This window comes from Glycine max, chromosome 7, assembly GCF_000004515.6.
Source record: "Glycine max cultivar Williams 82 chromosome 7, Glycine_max_v4.0, whole genome shotgun sequence".
NCBI lineage: Eukaryota > Viridiplantae > Streptophyta > Magnoliopsida > Fabales > Fabaceae > Glycine > Glycine max.
In genome coordinates, this window is record NC_038243.2 from 14,874,618 (window position 1) to 14,895,056 (window position 20,439).

Sequence of the window (20,439 nt, forward strand, 5' to 3'; positions counted from 1 at the left end):
TTTATTGACAGATTATGTTGCTTGGGATAAAAAACATTTAAAGTAAACTATATTAAAAATATATATAACATGTTTTAAATAATAAAACATTAAAACAAAATAATAACATATCAAATAAAATCACAACAAGTATACTAATAAAATCAACTTAATATTATTTATTATATATTTAAATATATTTTTTAAACTTTTTTATTTAAAATAAAAATAAAACCGTAAAAAATATTATATTTAAAAGAAAAAAAAGATTTACGAAAATAAAAAAATAGGTTAATAAAACAAAAACGTGTCTACAAATAGTAAAAAAATAGTTTTAAAAACTTTAAAATTTAAAAAAGAAAAGAATAAAATAGTTTTATGACTTTAAAGTCATAAAAAATAATAAGATTTGCATTGAAATTTTAAATATTTTTACGACTTCAGGTAAAAAAAAAAAATAACAAGTCGTAACAGGTTTTACGACTTCTGAGTTAAAAGTCCTAATACCTGTTAAACTTATTCGGTTTTGGGTAATTTTTAAAAATATATCTCAATTGAAAAATTGGAATTTTTTTTTACCCTAATTGATAAAAAAGCCCATAAGAGTAATGTGTACGGATACTAAGATACTCGTATCCTACCCATTAACAAGCAAATAAAAAAGTATCCATACGATACTTATTTATAATATCCATCATTGACAAAAATTTTCCGTAGATACATACAGATTTTTTTTTCATCCCTATTTGTCCCTACGTCTTGCTTGCAATTGACACACAAACATTGATGTAACATTAATTGCAGATCATTTGGTTTGCATAGGATCCACCATGCAATGAACATTTCTTTGATACTAGACTATTGCTACACAATTCCCTGTGATCCTTCGATGAATTATGCAAATGATTTCTAGGTTTATAAGCTCAAAGATGGATCACAAACTTCCCCAGTTTCCAGCCTTTGTCCTTTTTTGTTTTCATTCTCAAGAGAGTCTAAATAAGGCAGTGTACAGTAGTCCTTGGTGGTAGATAGATTGCAATATATAGAATTTTCCTTATATAATTGATAATTCACAATGTGGTGCACAACTTGGTCGTTGATAGGTTGCAACATATATAGATTTTTCCTTATATCATGAATTTTAGTATAGTTGAGAATGAAGTTTGGATGTGGGGTTCCAATATGCAAATCCAGAGTTTCATTTCATAAGAATTACTTAAAACAGCTAGGAATGATTGTTTGGTAATATATGAGACTGAGAAGAGGCGGTTGAAGAATTTATTGAAAAGTGTGACCAAGATTAGTGTAATAATAAAAATATGTGAAAATCAAGTCACCAAGAAGTATCGATCATTTCATTGGTGAGACGTGAAATTGATGTGATGCAATCAAATGCAACTTTTAAAAATGCATCAAATATGAAAAATTAAGTTCGTTTGAGGATTTATTTTTTGTTTTTATTTTTAATTTTTAAGATTTAAAAAATATGTATTAAGAGAAAATATTTTAAGGTGCTATCATATTTTTATTTCTTTAGAAAAGCCAAAAATGTTGATTTATTATTTTAGATGGGGACTTGTTTTTTAAAATACTTTTATGCAGATGTATTTTCACTTTTGTTTTATATTTAAAAAAAATTAAAAACAAACAACACTCAATCCAAATATGATGAATTAAATAATTGAATATAAGTGATTAATGTAATGAAATTAATATTAGAATATTTGAATATTATTCAGATTTAATTTTTAATAAAAATAATTATTAAAATTTTCCTTATTTTTCCATCAAACTTAGGATAATCAGAATTGTTTTCTCTGGTGAATGGAAGGTAAAGAAAAAAAAAAACCAAGCGTGACCTAAACCAAACGCCCCCTGTTTTTTGTTTTCATTCCTATATGATAATATTGATTACATTTATTAATTTAATTTTAGTGTCTCTATCCCTTTAATTATAAATCCGCACCATGCGTCATGGTGTTCTCATTCACAATTTCCCGCTATTAAACCCTGTAATGTTCCTAAGCCAATAGCTTTAAACAAACAGAGAGACAGAGAAAGCAGTGAAACGGTAATACATACACAGAAGAATAAGAAGAAGTTGTAGATGTTTTCGAAACCCTGCACCCAACTCTAACAAGAGAAGAAGCCTTCTTCAGTTCATCACCAATGGATCCGTGTCCCTTCCTGCGTCTTATGATAGACTCTCTGGCTCTCAATCTTCCCTCCGCCACCAAACCGCCACCTGTCTCCGGCGTCCACCCTTCCACCACTCCATGCTTCTGCAAAATCCGCATCAACAACTTCCCCTCTCAAACCGCGCTTCTTCCACTCTCTTCTTCCTCTTCCGCCCACGCCGCCCCCGACACCGCCACCTCCGCCCCGGGCTTCCACCTCGACTCCCTCGCCCTCCGCCGCCTCTCAGGCAAACCTCTCACCCTCCGCCTCGCCGTCTACTCCGGCAGCACCGCCCGCGCCTGCGGCGTCTCCTCCGCCAAGCTCCTCGGGTGCCTCAACCTCACGCTCGACCTCTCCGCCGCGCTCTCCCGCCCCAGCACCTTCCACTCCGGCTGGCTCAGCCTGAGAAAGAAAAAAACCGGCTCCGAACCGACGCACAGAAAGCCTGTGCCTCGGCTTCACGTTGTGGTCCGGTCCGAACCGGACCCGCGGTTCGTGTTTCAGTTCGGGGGAGAACCGGAGTGTAGCCCGGTGGTTTTCCAGATTCAGGAGAATAATATCAGACAGCCTGTCTTTAGTTGCAAGTTCAGCGCGGATCGTAACTCTAGATCCAGGTCAGTGTGCCAGCAACCACTTTTCTTCTTGTTAAAGTATAGTAGTAGTATGGTGCATTTTCTTTTAGAGTGCGTTTGTACAGAGGATAGAGGATTTTAATTGAGGAAAGTAATTTATCAAATTTTGGATGTTTTTTTACGAGGAATTTAAAATTTTGTAATTTTAAAACAGAATTTTAAATAACTAAAAATCTGAAATTTTAATTTTCTTCTAAAAGGTGAAAAATTGAAATTCTCTTCTTACAATCTTTTCCAAGAATACGTATAACTAACATACAAATCATATTTTTTTTTCATCCTCATAATTTTAACCTTTTTTATCCAAACACAAAATTTTGAAAATAAAAGAATTTTAATTGAAGTATTTAAAATTCTTAAAATTTAAAATTTCTCAAAATTCAAAATTTTAAATTTCTCCATCCAAACACACTCTTAGTTTTGAATAACTCTATCTACTATTCTCACTTCCAAGTAATAAGATCTTAATTTGTCTCTCATGCATAACAAAGTGATTGGAATTTATTTTTTTATACTAAAAATGAGTCATTCAGATTTTCAGATAAAAATTAATCTTTAACAAAATCATAAATATTCTGTACGTACCCTGTAAAAAAAGTAACTCTTACTTCCTCAATCTGCCACTCCATCTTTTTCACCTTTTATTCATTTACATTCTTTTTTCTAAAAAATATAATATATGCTACTTTCTACGTAGTATGGCAGAGAGACAGAGGCTACACATCTGAAATAATGAATTTACTTTTGATTCAATTTTTTCTTTTTGGAAATTCGTGTTTTGATTAAATATCAGGGCATTAAATTTTGAATTTAATTACCATGTTTTGAGAGAGAGTGTATAGTTTTTTTTTTTTTGTTTTTTTTTTTACATTTACCAAACTTATATACAATTTCTTTCATTATGCATATATTTTTGGTATTGTTCTTCTATTGATTTGAAGTTTTATTTTTTTATTATTAAACTTTTACTGTAAAAATTCGAATTATAATTGGAAAACTACACAAAAATAATTAATAAACCCCGTGTAAGTTTTGACTTTTTTTTTATCAGTAGTTTTGACTTATTTACGTTCTCATTTAAGCATTTATTGTTATATATAGAAAATTTGTTGATTTTTATAATATAACTTTTAAAATTATATTTAGAATATGAATCTTTAATTTTAATTTTTAATTGATGTATTTAAAAGTATTTACATTTTATTCCGTTCAATTAATTGGTATTTTATTACTTAGGATTGAATATATATGTTTTTAGGCAATGTTTAGTTGTCTTAAAAAAGGTAATGTTTAGTTTCCTTTGAGTCATTTATTTTTCAAAATGTGTTACATATAGTACTAGTCTTCGTCCTTGTACAAAATTCGACATCTATTAGTCTTTTATTTATAGAATAAGAACAACATAGGATGCATGCATTTTCATTAATAAGAGATTAAAAGAAGAAGATGTATTTCTAGAAATTAAAAATAAATTTTACCTTGTTTATTTGTGACTATAAAAATATAAGTATGAGCTGTGACAAGATGGTGGGAATCTTTTAAATAATATAGACAGCTCATATATAATAGATGAAATGTAAATTTATGTACTAATTAAATACCAAAGTTTTGTGAAGCAAGAATTTATTGGTGTGGGTTGGCAAAGTTACTGGTGGGGCTAATATGTTTGGTTAATTATAGTTATGAAATAAGGTGAGGTTAGACATGTGGGCTGGCTTGTCGATGTCATCCTTTGGAGTTGGTACCTAACCATCAGCACATGCTTAGTCAACTCTCACCTCACCTTATCCAGCTCACAATTCCTTTTCATGACGTCGTGCCTTAGTTGTTATCCTTTTCTGCCCATTTTCATTTGCTTATTGCTATCATCACCCCCCACTTTGTCCTTTCTGTTTCTCGTGAAACAAACATTCAAAACGCCAATGGTACCACACGAAAGTTTCATTTTCATGGCTGCAAATCCACTCTTGGAAAAAAAAAACTTCCCTCCACACTTCAATCTCCACGTTCCTATCTCCTGCTCACAACATTATTCCACCAATTTGGTAGTTTCCTGATTATTCATTCTTTCAGTTACTTTGTCTTTAATTAGCATTTTTTTTTAATAAAACTTTCATAAGATAAAACGTGTAAAATCATCGGCTGATAATCTAATTTAATTTAATCATAGAGAATTAGGGGGAATCAACAAATACTCAAAAATGTTTTGACAAGTTCAAATTAAGCTATCTTTGCATGTGCTGGTATCTAGCTGCATACCCTGGTTTTTGGTCAAACAGACTGGCCGAGATTTTCGAAACTGTGAAACTTAACTGCCCTGGATTCCCTCCCATGTGCTAGTATCTGCCTGCAGTCGCAATATCTCATATATTTTATTATTCTACCACGTTTGACATTTTTCATTAGGTATACTAACTGAATTAATGAATGATTTTTTTTTTTTTTTATCATATGCTTTCCAAATATTTAATTATACCTCTTATCTCTGACATACTTTCATTCGCTTCACATATTCTTATACGATAGGTATTTGATACTGATATTAGTGGTTACTTCACTGATATGTATCTATAAAGTATCCGAGTCTTTAAAAAGGTTATGAAAATTCTAATACGACTAAATATGAGATGATATAGAAGTATGTGTAAAATAGAAACATAAAAGCATTATTGTTCCTTGATGAACCAAAAAGAGAAACTGTCCAAGAAGTGATTTATAATGTCAATGACTTCAAAAGCTTTATTTTGCTTTTAGTAATGTCCAAGAAGTATGACTTAATTTGTATTTGTAAAATTACAATTATATAGTTATTATGTTTTATGAACTTTTAGACATATCTAAATATAACCTTAAATGAGTGATTGTATCCTGTATATTTTTTAGAATAATCCTATGTATGTATAGTGACTGATACACCTATTATATCTATGCATTATAGCCTTTTTATTTTATTCATGATTTGTTTTTCACTTTTTTCAAATTCAGGTCTTTACCCTCAGATTTTGCTAAAAACCCCAGTAGATGGAGAAGAACCTTGAAAGGTGTTAGAGAGCGTCATGGGAGGGAGAGAAAGGGCTGGATGATAATAATCCACGATCTCTCTGGCTCACCGGTTGCTGCAGCCTCCATGATAACCCCATTTGTCCCTTCCCCTGGTTCAGACAGAGTATCAAGATCAAACCCAGGTGCATGGCTCATTCTTCGCCCCAATGGTGCCTGTGTGAGTAGCTGGAAGCCATGGGGTCGTCTAGAAGCGTGGCGAGAGAGAGGCCCCGTCGATGGCTTGGGCTACAAATTTGAGCTCGTCATTGAGAATGGACCTACCAATGGAATACCAATTGCTGAGGCCACAATGAATGTGAAAAAGGGTGGCCAATTCTGCATTGACTACAAAGTGATGAGGGATTCTGGATTATTGGGTTCGAGGTTGCAAGGGAAAGGGTTTGTGATGGGTTCCACTGTGGAAGGTGAAGGCAAAGTTAGCAAACCTGTTGTGCAAGTTGGGGCACAGCATGTGACATGCATGGCTGATGCTGCTTTGTTCATTGCACTTTCTGCTGCCGTTGATCTTAGCATGGATGCATGCCAGCTCTTCTCGCATAAACTAAGGAAAGAGCTTTGTCATCATGAAGAACAAGTTTCCTTTCCCTAAAAACCTGCTTGAATTGAATTGAATTGAATTGTTGTCCTTATTAAATTATACAAGTTACCATCTGCTGCAGTGATAGCCAATGTGTTCCCACTCGATGCATAGTGGGAACTCTGGTTTGAGCATAGAGAGACTTGCATTAGTTAATCAAGTCGTTGCAGCTGCTATGGCCGATTCAGTTTTGTGAATGCTATTGTTAGGAAATTAATCAGAGTTGCTAGTTTTGTTGAGTCTACCTTTTCTGGTTGGATTTTCTTAACAGCAGAAATTAGAGGGGCGATTTTAACAGCATTTTTTTTACTGAACTGTACAAAGTACAAACAAACCACAGACAAATGTCTGTTTATATATCTATTTTAATTTTTATATATTTATTATTTATTTTTTTATGTCTTTCTGATGATGTTTGGTTCTGCATCTTATGCCAATTGACGCCTGTTACTTTTTCCTAAACCCCCATAAGCCCATAATTAGTTCTCCGTTGGCACTCAAAATATCCATATGTTAGTCAAACTGCTTATGGGACTAATATTAGTTTAGTCATATTTAAACTTCCCGTGGGTGCCATCTCGTGGGGTATTGGTAATGGGAGGTTAGTTAATTTTTGGGACGAAAATTGGGTGCCATCTCGTGGTAAATTACTTCCTTTATGTAGAGAATTTATATATAATACACTAAACACCAAGGTTCCTATTTGATAGGATTTTGATTTTATCCTATCGTTTTCTGTTCTAATCACTTTATCCTATTTTTAAGCCAACTGAACTAATTATCTTGTTTTTCTCCCGTTGCCAACTTGTAGCCATATATGAAAACAACCAAAGTTTCCATCACTATATAATGCATGTGTTTTAATCCGAGTGCTTTATATATATATATATATATATATATATATATATATATATATAGAATGCACGTTCAAATATTGCTTTCCAAAGATTCGACTATATTTTTTATATTTTGGATTGGAATTAAGAACAATATCAACACAACTCGAAGATGGCATGGGGATGAGTTTACGAATTTTAAACCCGTTTCTTCTATATCCAAATCCGAATCTTCTATATCCATATCCGAACCCGACGGAAAAAGTCGAATCTGTCTCCATCCTATACATATTTGATAGAAAGAAAAATGATAATCATAAACGAGACACATGAACGTTGTCGTTGCTTTTCACACAATCGATTCCTCACATGCACGTTGCTTTCTTCGGTAATTTGCTTCTAATAAATTGAGATCCATGGAATCATGTGGCAAACGTAACATGCATCCACCAATACTTATATCTTGTGTTTTGAGTAAACAAATACACACTTATTAATAGTGTTTCCAACGAAACGATGGGTTCTGGCGCATGGCTGGTGTTGGTCTCAACAATGAGTTACATTTCTTTGGAATCGGTCCTGAGACTCCCGTCATCATCGGAAACCTACATACAGCGAAGGTACTGTACAGCTTGAGGCTGGCGGTGGAGACGAACAACGCTGGGGCATGGGACTGCGTACCGCGGAGATGCATGGGTTTCGTGGAGCGGTACATTAGAGGAGTCCGGTACCTGAGGGACAGCAAGGTTATCGCCAAATTTTCCTCAGACTTCGTGAAGAGCGTGCTGCCACTGGTCGGAGACGTAAGAGACGCATCATTGGTGTTCGACATCGCCGAGACGCTGCTCTGCAACGCAGATTTGTTCTTTAACATGGCAAACAGTACTCAACTTGACTCCATAGAAAATAATTCTGCAAAAATTGGCTGAGTTTGATATATCCTTTATTTTTAAATCGATTTAAACTTGCAAACAATCTAATTTAGTTCGTCAACTTCACTTAATTTAAAATTATAATTATTTTACATATTTTTATTTATTGAAATTAATGAAAAAAAAATAACCGTATCAATTTTATAATCTAAAATATATTACATATATGTATATGTTAAATTAATAATTATTGTACATGCTTGTATTTATTCATTTAGCAATTTAATAATATAAGATATTTAATATATGCATAGATTTATAAGTAGATATAAATAAATAAATTTATATATCGAGTTCGATCATGAACCAATTAAATTGACAATGGTGATAGAGATGTCACTTTGTTAGTGGTGACGGTGTGGTGTTTGTGGTGGTTGTAATAATGTTAGTAGTAGTTGTGCTAGTGATGACAGAGATGATATTATTAATAGTGGTGATGATAATGATGGTGGTGACATTAATAGTGGTAGTGGTTATAACAATGTCAATGATAATAATGGTGGTGCCCTATTGACAATGATATTGGTGGTGGCACCAAGTGGTGGTGGTGATAGTTGCTACGACATTGGTGATGATTGTAGTAATGGTAATGGAGGTGGTGGTGATGATATTGGTGATAACAATAGTAGTGATGATTGTAGTAGCGTTTTAACACTACAAATCAAATTCATAAAATCTTTTTTCTTGATTTTAAAAATGGGTGTAAAAGTGTTTTAAAGATGATTTAAAAATCATTTCAACTCTGTTTGAGTTGAATTGTCAAGTGGAGTCTTGAACTATGTTTGAGTTGGTTTGATTTATTTTCAGTCCTACCCTCCAATCTCAAATTTAACTACATTTAATTACACCAAATTCAATTAAAAGTAATTTTTCTCTAACTTAATATTTATTGAAACTTGGTATTAGGAATAAAAAAAGTCATCAAAATTAACCTCAACTAAACAAAGAGTATTTTAGAGATATACTCTTTTAACCAGAATCAGGTACATAGATTATTTAATGAAAAATATTACATGGACACCTAAGATGTTATTTGATAGGTATAGAGAAGGAGAAAAAAATAAGATATGATAGAAAAATAAGAGATATGAGAAGAATATTTAATATAATGAGGTATTTATGTGGTATTACTCTTATTTAATCTCTATTTAAAAAAATAATAAATAATTGTGTACTGTTAATCAAGGCCATTAGGTCCAATGCTAATTAAGTGAAAATTAGAAGATATAGAGAGCTGGGCGATAGTCTAGGATCTATGTTTTCACTCCGTGAATCTTGGAGGAACAAGAGAATGTTCTTGAATAGTTTTTTGTTTCGAGAAATTGCGAAGACGTATGTGGATTTTGTGCGCAAAAGGTGTTAGTGGAGTCGTTGGGTCTTGTGTATCTGCTGCGGTCAATGTTGAACGAGAGCGTGCCAGCAAGGAACAAGCCTTTAGAATGAATAGAGAACAAGAAGGAAAATCTGACTCCTTCCGTTTCAGTTCCAATACATGGATTTTCTTGGAGGCTTCCAATTTAGTTCCAAATTCATGCTGCATATTGCTATTCAAAGCGTCAATGATCAATAAAACTTTCCCCTAGGTGGAATGGAATCTCTTCGTAAATTAAAAATTTAATTACTCATTTTCATTTCTAAAATTTCATTATTTATATCTTTTAATTTTTATAATTTTAAATTTGTTTTTTTAATCATTTTAATTCTCTTATAGTTTCGTTAGTTTGAAAGTAATTTTTTAATTTTTATAATTTATATTTAATTTTTTTTGTTCTTATAATTTCACAGTAATTTTTTAATTTTTATATTTTATATTTTAATTTTCTTTTAATCTTTATCATCAAAATAAAAATTATATTATCAATTATAATTAATTACAAAAATATTAATAAATAATTTGTAATTAATTTATCACAAGATAATTTATAATAAAAAAATAATTGATAATTCATAATTAATTTGTAGTTAATTATTTTTATACATTTTTTTAGTAAGGACTAAAAAATAATTAAAATATAAATTATAGGGACTAAAAAAATCATTTTTAAACTATAAAAAATAAAAGAGAATTAAAATAAAAATTATAAGAATTAAAAAAATCATTTTTAAACTATAAGAACTAAAAAAGACTTAAAATATAAATTATAGAAACTAAAAAAATCATTTTCACATTAAAGATGAAAAGTACACGTCCTAAAACTATAGGAGGGGAATGAATAATTTAACCTAAAAACACATAAGAAAATCCCTTTAGCTTCGTACTCCATTTCATTTTAATTTGATAATGTTAAGCAAATTACCTTTTCTCATCTAAGGCACCGAGTGCTTGGTCTAGCAAGGAATCTTGAACATTACACAAAAAAACATCTAATTAGTTAATTAATTGGACAATCAGAAATTTCGATTGAGTTGGATCGATAATCACAAACTTAATATGTAGATCTGATGCCATAGAAGGTGGCGACGAAAGAAGATGAAAAAACTTGACCATAAGGAACCACTTAGTTAAGTGCTCCACCCTAGAATTTTCCACACTTAAAATATTTTTTTGTTGAAAGCACACACTTAGTATGCACTTAACTTGAGTGTTTATTTATTGAAAATAATTTTGATTTTTAAGCAATCACACCATATTTTCAATTATTTAGAAAAAATATTTTCATTCTTTAAAAATAAAAATAAAAAACACTTAAACTAAGCAACAGCTTAAATTTCATTTTAAAAGACTGAATTGAGTTCAATTTTTCTTATCCGAACTACAAGTAACCCACATAAAACCGGGCCTATGCAGCTCCTTTTATTTTTACCACATCTAGTCCAATCCAATCATTGTTAACTCAATTTTAAAAACGTGAACATTCCTATTACCTACCTACCATATGCCATCAACCAATATCTTCTTTGTCGCTTTTATTATCTGTTTTTCCGGCGATGGATTCCGGCGCGTGGCTCCTGTTCCTGGTGGTCGTGGCTGTCTCAACGTCCGGCCACATTCACTCTGAAGCGATCCTGAGACTCCCGTCCGAGAGCGAGGAGATCTCGCGCGACTACTGCGACAGCTGGATGCTGGCGGTGGAGACGAACAACGCCGGGACGTGGAACCGCGTGCCGGCGAGTTGCGTGGACTTCGTGGCGGAATACATCACCGGAGATCGGTACCGGCGGGACTGCGACGTGATCCGGAATTTGTCGGCGGCGTTCGCGAAGAGCGTGGGATTGGCCGGAGACGGAAGAGACGCGTGGGTGTTCGACGTCGACGAGACGCTTCTCTCCAATGTGCCTTACTACCAAGGCGTCGGATTCGGGTAAGAAATGATACTGATTTTTGCATTTTGATTGGGTTGGAATTGGAATCGATTTGTCTACTAGCTCATTAAGATCTCATTGCTTGCTACCCAATGTTCAAACAATTACTCATATTTGTCCACTAGTATAGCATTACTAATTACTAATTACAAATGAAATGTTGCTTTCATAGCATACTTTTTGAGAGAAAAACTAGTTTATGTATAATGCTAGCATGAGTAAAGAATCTAGTTACTTAGCAATCTCTAGGTAGACATGTAAGCACTCTTTAAGTCGCGACAATGGTCTTGGCTGTGGTGAGCTCTCAGGACTCACTCAATGCTGCAACATGCGTTCTAATACAAATCCAATGGATTAAAGCAAAATAAACGCAAAAACAAGGGTTCTGATCTATTGACATAATTACTTTTGCCTCAATCATAATTTTTCAACGGATTTCCAAACATGCTCATATTCTTTTGGACATGTTTTTATTATTGACTGAAGGGTTTATTGATAAATTGCAAATTTTTGTAGGCTCTAATTTTTCATTTAAAAGTTCTCACTCAATGACAGTCTAATTTTTAATAAATTTTAACCATTAGTATAAGCTGTGTACTGTGTTGTTAACACTACTACTCTCTCTATATATAAGAAACATAATCAACTATATAATGTGTAAATTTATCAATTTTCTTCAAATTGTTCCCATAAGTGGTGATATGTTACTTTAGATTTTTTATCTTTAAGGTTTACTGCATAAAAAGTGGTTTGACGCTTAATTATTTGATAAAGTAATTTAGATAGATGGTGATTGTACTGAACAAGTATTTATTTTGGAAGTATTTATGTATATGTTACTTTTGTAATTGAAGAAGAAATAGGAGTAAATTGGTTTTGTAAGTTATACTGGAAAATTTATTTAAATTAATTAAAAAATAAACTATTTTCATAAACCTTTTTAAAAAATAAGTCTAAATAACTGTAAATAGAATTTTCTAAATGTATCTTTGGTTTGTATTTTAAAACAGTGTATCATTGATGTTGCGGTGAGAATCTTTAGTTATAAAGCTGCTTTTGGATAAAACTTCTGATGGGAGTTAAAAGTTAATCAAATCCAAAAACATACCAAAGTAACCAAATCCTAATCAAGTCATTGTCATTGATATGTAACACTTGATGTCTTGATGTAACTGGCCTTTAACAAAAGGAAATCCGAGTGTATAGAAGATGGGTTTCTACAATTTTTATTGTTAAGGGTTGTGTTGTTTTGCCGGATTGATTTCGTTGCCTAAAGTCTGAACTAAATAGTATCAGAATTAGGAAGGGGAGTTTATCAAATATCAATGGCTCTCACATCTATGGAAATCGGAGGATTAATGAATAGATTCTATTATGCGGTTGTTATTACTAGTAGGAAGTTAATTTTAGCAGGATAGCATATGTTCGTTCTTTCAATTGCCAAAATGAGTGAAACACAAGTAAAGGTAAACAGACCTCACAATCACAATGGTTGAAATCTAAAATTGTTTTTTTTTTCTCTCAACAGAGCAATTGTTTAAGTTGATTATGGTTTTCTGTTTCTAACTTTGGAATCTGCAGATCTGAGATCTTCAATGAGACTTCCTTTGATAATTGGGTGGACTTAGCTGCTGCCCCAGCTTTGCCAGCCATTTTGAGTTTGTATAACGAGCTTAAGGAATTGGGCTTCAAGATATTCTTCTTAACTGGGAGAAGTGAGTTTCAAAGGAATGCCACAGAAACAAACCTTCTGCTTTCAGGGTACAGAGATTGGGAGAGGCTCATCTTAAGGTACACAAATCATTGGTTCTTGGAAATTTGCATGCCTTGTTCTGTTTTAAAAAAAAATTCACCTGAGATTCCTTGTTAATGAAACAGAGGGTCTTCTGATCAAGGCAAGCCAGCCACTACATACAAGTCTGAGAAGAGAGCAGAGTTGGAGAATGAAGGCTACAGGATCCATGGGAACTCTGGGGATCAGTGGAGTGATTTGTGGGGTTATGCAGTGTCCGCACGGTCTTTTAAACTCCCAAACCCAATGTATTATATTCCTTAACATAGAAATGGCTTCTCAGAAATCTGTATTCTTTTTCATAATTGCCTGTTCTAGTACTTCTGCCCATGATTTTTCATGGTACTATGATACTTGTTACAACAGGGATTCTCAGTGACACTAGTTTCTAATGTGTTGTATGCTACATTTAAACTTATTTTGAGGAATAATTATTTTTTCTGTTGTGTGTGTACAATGATGACATTGAAATTTGAACCTAGAACCTTATACAAATTATCCAAACACTCCACTAGGCTGGCCTTGGTGGGGTTTTTTAGGAATAGTTCCAAATCTTTTTTAAACAACAGTTGCATACTGTCTCACTAAATTGAAAAAATATAGAATATTTTTCATATGTTAACTTATTAACGATATTTTATTTATTTATTTATTTTATATCTATTCATTAAATATTAGAAGAATTGATAAAAAAATATAATAATAAGATTTAATATTACTTTATTTCGTCCTTTAACAAGTTTCACCAAATTTCACTAAATAGTTTAAACTATAGGTTGTTCTAACAACGGCATCTGTAGATATAACCTTGTAATGATTATCTTTTAAGTATTGCCAAGCCTCAGTGGCAATCTCATGCTATCCTCACTTGCATAATTGAAGTTGAATTGGGACAGGTGGACCTTTCGAAGTAATTTAGATACAACCTTGCGATGCAACCTAGTGCATTACAGTGGTGTCAAATTTAACTGTTAAGAAGCTATCAAGTAGGGCCTTGTCGAATGCAGTTAGTGAAGTTGTTGAAGGAATAATTGGAGAACCCGTGATAAAGCAGTAGTACAAATTAAAGTAACCAAAATCAAACAAACATGTCACGGGACATAAACTACACTATCTATCCATCTTTTATGATGCGGGTCTAAGGTAGAATACTAGAAGAAGCATCGCAAATAATTTTCCCTTTAAAATATGGGTTTGACCGGTTAAAAAACTAGAAGGAGAAATTATTTATTGTGAAGATGATATGAGAGTGTAAAAGAAAAGACAATAAGGAACTAAATTTTTTCCTTCTTTTAATTCCTTAACCAATGTTCCAACAATACTGATTAGCAGTTGCTTTAAAATATATGCATGTAGTATAATTTACGAATATGCACAAGGAATCTTTGAAGAATTAAATTAGCAGAATTGTGAATTAAGATTGGTAGCAGTAATTAATGGAACAGCTATGACCAACCTGTAATGTAATGTAATGTAACTAATAATAACCATCATCAAGGAGGAGATGATGAAGTGGGATCAATAATGTTCTTAGACTTACTTACAGCCATTGAACCACAAACAAGAGGCCTTGGTGTGGGGATTCTGAGACAACTAAGACTTCCACCTGGTATGCCAGAGCACTCAGGTGGAGGTCTCTGCATGTCCCTATCAGGAATGCAGTTTAGTGAGAAATCAAAACCAACATTCCTAAAGAAAAGCCTTGAGCATTCCTGGCTGAACCCAGAAAAGAAATTGTAAGCAACAGTTAGATTTGCAAGGCTTCTCAAAGAGCACACCACATCTGATAACTCCCCAGAGAGCTTGTTATGAGCCAAATTGAGAACTTCTATGTCTTGCAGGCATGATAGTGTGTCTGGCAAATGACCCATGAGTGAGTTGAAGCTCACATCCAGAACTTGCATCTCTGTGAATAGTCCAACTCCCTCAGGAATGCATCCAGTTAACTGGTTATTGAGGAACAGAATCTCCTTTATTTTAGAACCCATGAAGCCCAAACTTGCTGGGATGCTTCCACTTAACTTGTTGTTGGCTAAGTTTATCACTGAGGCTGGGGAACTGCCCAAGTTTTGAGGAATTTCACCTTCAAATTGGTTATTATTGAGGAACAATGCATCAAGGTTCTTGCTGAAAAGTTCCTGAGGGAGGGACCCGGAGAAGTAGTTGAATCTGAGGTCCAAGTAGATGAGGCCTGGCATGTACAAAGTAGCAGAAGGGAAAGGACCTGAGAGTTGGTTGTTGCTGAGGTCTAACTCTTCCAGAAACACAAGGTCACTGAATGTTTCAGGAACAGTGCCAGTGAATCTGTTACTGTTGAGGTGGAGAAGGGACAAATCACTGAGTAGAGAGAGCTCCTTCACAAGAGTTCCTTTCAGATTTGCATGGTTGAGATCTATGCCTGCTACTACAACTGGGAATGCTGCTGATGCACCAACCGTTTCATCTTGAGGGTTTGCAGCACAGAAGACTCCTTTGTAAGCACACACATTGGGACCAATCCAACTTGATAAAATCTTAAGAGGGTCCTCAGTGACTGCAGATTTCCATGCCTGAAGTGCTGTGTATGCTCCTTCAAGCTTTGGCACTGAAGATCTAGGTGGCTCTGGGCTGTTAATCCCTCCACCAACCCAAACCACTCCACCACTGCCACCATTTCCATTGCCAACACCAACACCAACACCTATACCTACACCTACACCTACACCAACTCCACCACCAACACTGAAGGCAGCTTTTGTTGTACTTGAGTGGAGAATGAGGAGGAAAAGAAAAGCCAGAATGCAGCTGCTCTCCATTTTTAGCTGAAGATACCAAAATGCTTATTCAAGAGGGTGTATTATGCTTCTTAATTAGCTAAGCTTTTCCAAAATCCAAATAAGGTTGCAGCATTGAAGAGAGAGAGAGAGAGAGTGGTGGACTGGTGGGGTTGATTACCCTTGAATGTTCCCTATCTTTCTTCCCATTTTCTTTTTTAGTTTATGTAATGAGTTTGTTTGAGGCATACCATTGTGCAACTTTTTCTGTACAGATGTTGACTTCCTTTGAATGTAAATTTCTGTGTCAGAACATTGTGGTGAGGTGAGAAGGTATCACTAATCACCCCAACTTTTATGGTGTTTATTATTAGGGGCTACAGACACACAAGCATCTTTCAGATGTTGTGGTCTTATTTACAAAGCCAAACAACAATAAATAGATAATTAACAATAGATTGATAAATTGAAAGATATAATATTTTTTTAAATGGACACAGTAATTTTGGCCACAACGTCAAAGATTTTTGTAAGTGTTTGTGAGTGCAATGAGACCATAATTGTTGTCCAATCAGCTATATTTGTGATTTCCCATTATATCAAAAAACATGACACGATGGTGATCATAGTTTAAAACCTAGGATAAATACCCTCCATCTTAGACTTATATACTTGAACTTGATTTTTCTTATTAAAAAGGAATTGTGTTAATTTAACACTGTTGGCAGTGAGTAAGGCGAAAAAACTGGATGATGGTGAAGGTTGCACATGCTATCTAAACAAGATTGTGGTTATTGAAATTTAAGCACTTTAATCGCATTGGTGAAAGCTGCTTGACTATTGTTAGATCCAGAAAGCACAAGCAAAAAGGGCCAAATTGATGTATACTTGGCATGGCTTTGTGTATGAGCATATAGCTTAGTTGATACACCTTCGTCCTTTTGGAAACCCTCTAACATTTAAGAAAATTGATCCTGTGAATCTCATTTTGTACCAAACAACAAGGAAAAAAAATAAAAGCAATGTACTTTTAAATGAGGAACTGATGTCAAGTTAGTCTTGGTTAAACAAGATTTATGAATTATTATAAATTTTTTACATTATTTTTGACTTTTATAGATAAAAAGAAAAAGCTGAGGGACTGGTAGAGGAAATTTAATTTGTGATGAATGGTTGTCCGTGCCTCCTCCATTTTTGACTTTTTTTAAAAATTAATTAATTTTGATTTATTTTAGAATATCCTTCCTAATCAAACTATTCCTAATAAATACTACTAACTCGCTATTGCTAGCTATTCCCACATAATAATGAAAAATTAAGCAGAACAAAAAGGTATGGACATGACTAAAATACATTTTCGTGATTGTGAGAAGATAATTTGAAGGGTCACAAAAGGAGTAACACTTAGTCTACTGAAATAAACAGCCAAAGTAAACATTTCCTAACTTAGAAAGTCTAAATCTTGGAGAAAAGTTAAAATAATTAATAAAAATAGTTTAACTAAAGGGCACATTGAACATCATGAGGCATACAATACAAGGTTCAAAAACTTTCCCAACAGTGGACGAATTTTATGTTTTTAAATGATATAGTGAGTGAAGTAGTGCCTTTCAAATTTATATATACTACTATTGAACTGCAATTTCTAAAGTTCAACAAAAGTTAGTGACATTCAGTGTTCAGTGTTCAGTGTTCAGTTCCCTTCCTTATCTAAATGATGAGGACATGCTCTAGCGCACCCCATTTCATCAAAAGTAACTAGCTTCCAAGTTCTATAGCAGGTCATGAACATTTGTTCCAATTATATAAGAGAAAAGGGAAAAGAAAATCCCCAAAAGATAATGGACAAAAGGGAAAGATTCCTTTTGTTTAGTTCTTCTACAACATAAGTGGAACTGGTTGAAAATTTTAAAGCATAGCCATCAGAACTTCAGTATACTTTATAATGGTATAGTGCTATTCACATATTCAAATGGAGAGAGTTAACAAGTCTAACACATGAACATAAATTTGGCATTCGATCATCACTATAAAAAACATCCTTCAAGAATCAAGATTTGGTCCAAGTTAGTCTCTATTTTAAAAACAATTATCTTGGTTCTAATATCTTTCAAAATGTGGTGAATTTCATCGCTAATTAGATCAAAATGTAGTATAGGGTCAAAAATAAAATGTACCATATTTTAGAAATACAAAGACTACCGTTTTTAAAATGTAGGACCTTTTCTTTTAAGGATTTAAAATGTAGGAAATAAAATCGATTTTAACTAAATCTTGAATCTTTTTTTTTTTTGACAATCAAATCTTGATAGTCTAAAAAATAACTTATCCATAAAACTATTTCTACTTGAACGTAATTAAGCAATAAATTCGAGCCTATTCACCGAAAAAATTAAGAAACTGAGAAAGCGACACTCTACACAATCTATAGTTGGGTGATATGATAGGTCTTACAAACTAAGCATTAAGTAATTCCAAAATTGTGAAGCTATTGAACTGAAACCTTTTCAAAGCATCGAGGGTTATTTATTGCCAAATGCAAATAAATGGCCAAGGCATAATAATATTAGACCAGTCTATGTGTATTATATAGGCTATCTGTTACATTCTTCACATTCTTTGTTTCTGGCTTCAAGATCTGTTTAATTAACCCTTTCAATTAATTGCAAGTTGTATGTGCTATCACCAATACCAATAGGGTTAGCCGGTTAGGTGTGGTGTGGTCACGTGTAATTATTGCAACATGGGTTTGATTTAGGTCCCATCTTGAATCCTTTGGGGGGTTGTTGCTGCATCCTCAAGAAAATGGTACCTTTGCCTTTACTTCTCTATCTATTCTCATCATCAAGATATTGGTGTCCAGCATGCATCCTCGTTGGATTAGGACTTAGCGAGAGAAAATGGTACATGAAAACTATTGTGATTATAAAGTTGCAACTTTGTAAGTTGAGAAACAGTAGATCGAGTGCGAAAAGGAGAAGAAATTAAGAACGATGTTATAAAGTATTTGTTAAAGTAAGTCAACTTAATTTTTCGTTAGGGAACAAATTATATTGATTGATATATTTTAAGACAATTTCTAGTTAAAATCTGTTAATATACTACTTCAATTGAAAAAATAAGTGAGTAAGAAATTAAGAACGATGTTATAAAGTATTTGTTAAAGTAAGTCAACTTAATTTTTAGTTAATTAACAAGTTATATTGATTGATATATTTTAAGACAATTTCTAGTTAAAATCTGTTAATATACTACTTCAATTGAAAAAATAAGTGAGTACATTAATAAGTTAGTTGAATACATTAACAAGTTACATAAACTATATATTTTAAGATACATTTTAAAAAAACTAATGAGATATCAGATCTCCTCATTTATTGAACAAGAATTAAGTTATCCTCATAAACCAGATTTTCTGTTGTGTGTATGTTGTACAACAGAAATATGTTTCTGTGTCAGGGATATTTTTAGGGGATAAAACAACAAATAAAACTTGAGGTGGGAAAAGCGAAAATTTGCGGTGGAATAGCAGAGCCCAAACAAGACATTAGCTAATAGAAGGCGGGCTGTTACTTCCTGCACTTTCAAGTTGCTTTTTCCACTTTTTCCATAATGTTTTTATCTTTGGATTGGTCATTTTGAAACTCAAAAACAAATAAAAAAAATTCTAAAATATAATTTTACATTTCAGATTGATCATAGAAGGCGGCACATACTTTTTGTTTTTGTACCTACTTATCACCTTAAAAAAAAAAACACTTCTTATATCATTTTTTTGACCGCGTAACTTCTTATTTCATTAATCACTTTATAAATATTGGATGTATTTAATTAATACATCAATAAAAGACCAACATCAAAAAATAATTTTCCTAATGTTATAGTTCACAGAATAAATTTAGAAAAAAATGATATTGCAGTGCAAAAGGTTTTATATAATTATATAATCACTATATATCATATACGATAACGTTATTGACTTTTAAAATAATTATTTTAAAATAATTTAAATAACAATTTAAATTAAATTACAATGTAAAATTATTACTTTTCATGTATTTTATTAGTGTCGGATTACTATTGCTACTAGATTTACAAAATGAAAACGCATTGACATTATATGCAAGGACAAGTAGCAATGCATTACTTACGTGGAATCGTACTGAACATTATCATCATATCTGTCATCTATAGTTCATGTATGCAAGGACAAAAAGATATTTTATGTTTTATTATATTTTAATCAAGTAAATTTTCTAAAAGAAAAGTTAAACAAATTTAATTAAAATCTGTTTGTTTCAATTTTCTAAGTTAGTTTTTAAAGAGAAAAATGTTTATAAACTGACAGAATACAAGTTTTAAAGATTTTAGTAAGTTTGTTTTTTTTTTTAAAT

The 20,439-nt window shown here is 32.8% G+C and overlaps 3 protein-coding genes across 3 annotated transcripts; 2 read left to right on the forward strand and 1 right to left on the reverse strand.

The window, feature by feature from the left end:
- Positions 1-1,871: 1,871 nt before the first annotated feature.
- On the forward strand, positions 1,872-6,808 carry LOC100790306 (uncharacterized). The gene is made up of 2 exons (XM_003530134.5): positions 1,872-2,771; positions 5,775-6,808. Exons 1-2 carry the CDS (start codon positions 2,149-2,151, stop codon positions 6,439-6,441), a joined length of 1,290 nt encoding a protein of 429 aa, XP_003530182.1. The 5' UTR covers positions 1,872-2,148; the 3' UTR covers positions 6,442-6,808.
- Positions 6,809-11,007: 4,199 nt separating this feature from the next.
- On the forward strand, positions 11,008-13,749 carry LOC100776063 (putative nucleotidase). The gene is made up of 3 exons (NM_001363753.1): positions 11,008-11,499; positions 13,082-13,291; positions 13,379-13,749. The coding sequence occupies exons 1-3, from the start codon at positions 11,126-11,128 to the stop codon at positions 13,554-13,556; spliced, it is 762 nt and encodes a 253-aa protein (NP_001350682.1). The 5' UTR covers positions 11,008-11,125; the 3' UTR covers positions 13,557-13,749.
- Positions 13,750-14,676: 927 nt separating this feature from the next.
- On the reverse strand, positions 14,677-16,448 carry LOC100790827 (leucine-rich repeat extensin-like protein 6). The gene has a single exon (XM_003530135.5). The coding sequence runs from the start codon at positions 16,085-16,087 to the stop codon at positions 14,786-14,788; it is 1,302 nt and encodes a 433-aa protein (XP_003530183.1). The 5' UTR covers positions 16,088-16,448; the 3' UTR covers positions 14,677-14,785.
- Positions 16,449-20,439: the final 3,991 nt, after the last annotated feature.

Coding starts and splice junctions, on each gene's coding strand:
- LOC100790306 (XM_003530134.5), top strand. CDS start 2,149: ATGGATCCGTGTCCCTTCCTGCGTCTTATGATAGACTCTCTGGCTCTC. Junction 2,772..5,774: donor GATCGTAACTCTAGATCCAG/GTCAGTGTGCCA, acceptor TTTCAAATTCAG/GTCTTTACCCTCAGATTTTG.
- LOC100776063 (NM_001363753.1), top strand. CDS start 11,126: ATGGATTCCGGCGCGTGGCTCCTGTTCCTGGTGGTCGTGGCTGTCTCA. Junction 11,500..13,081: donor TACCAAGGCGTCGGATTCGG/GTAAGAAATGAT, acceptor TGGAATCTGCAG/ATCTGAGATCTTCAATGAGA. Junction 13,292..13,378: donor TGGGAGAGGCTCATCTTAAG/GTACACAAATCA, acceptor TTAATGAAACAG/AGGGTCTTCTGATCAAGGCA.
- LOC100790827 (XM_003530135.5), bottom strand. CDS start 16,087: ATGGAGAGCAGCTGCATTCTGGCTTTTCTTTTCCTCCTCATTCTCCAC.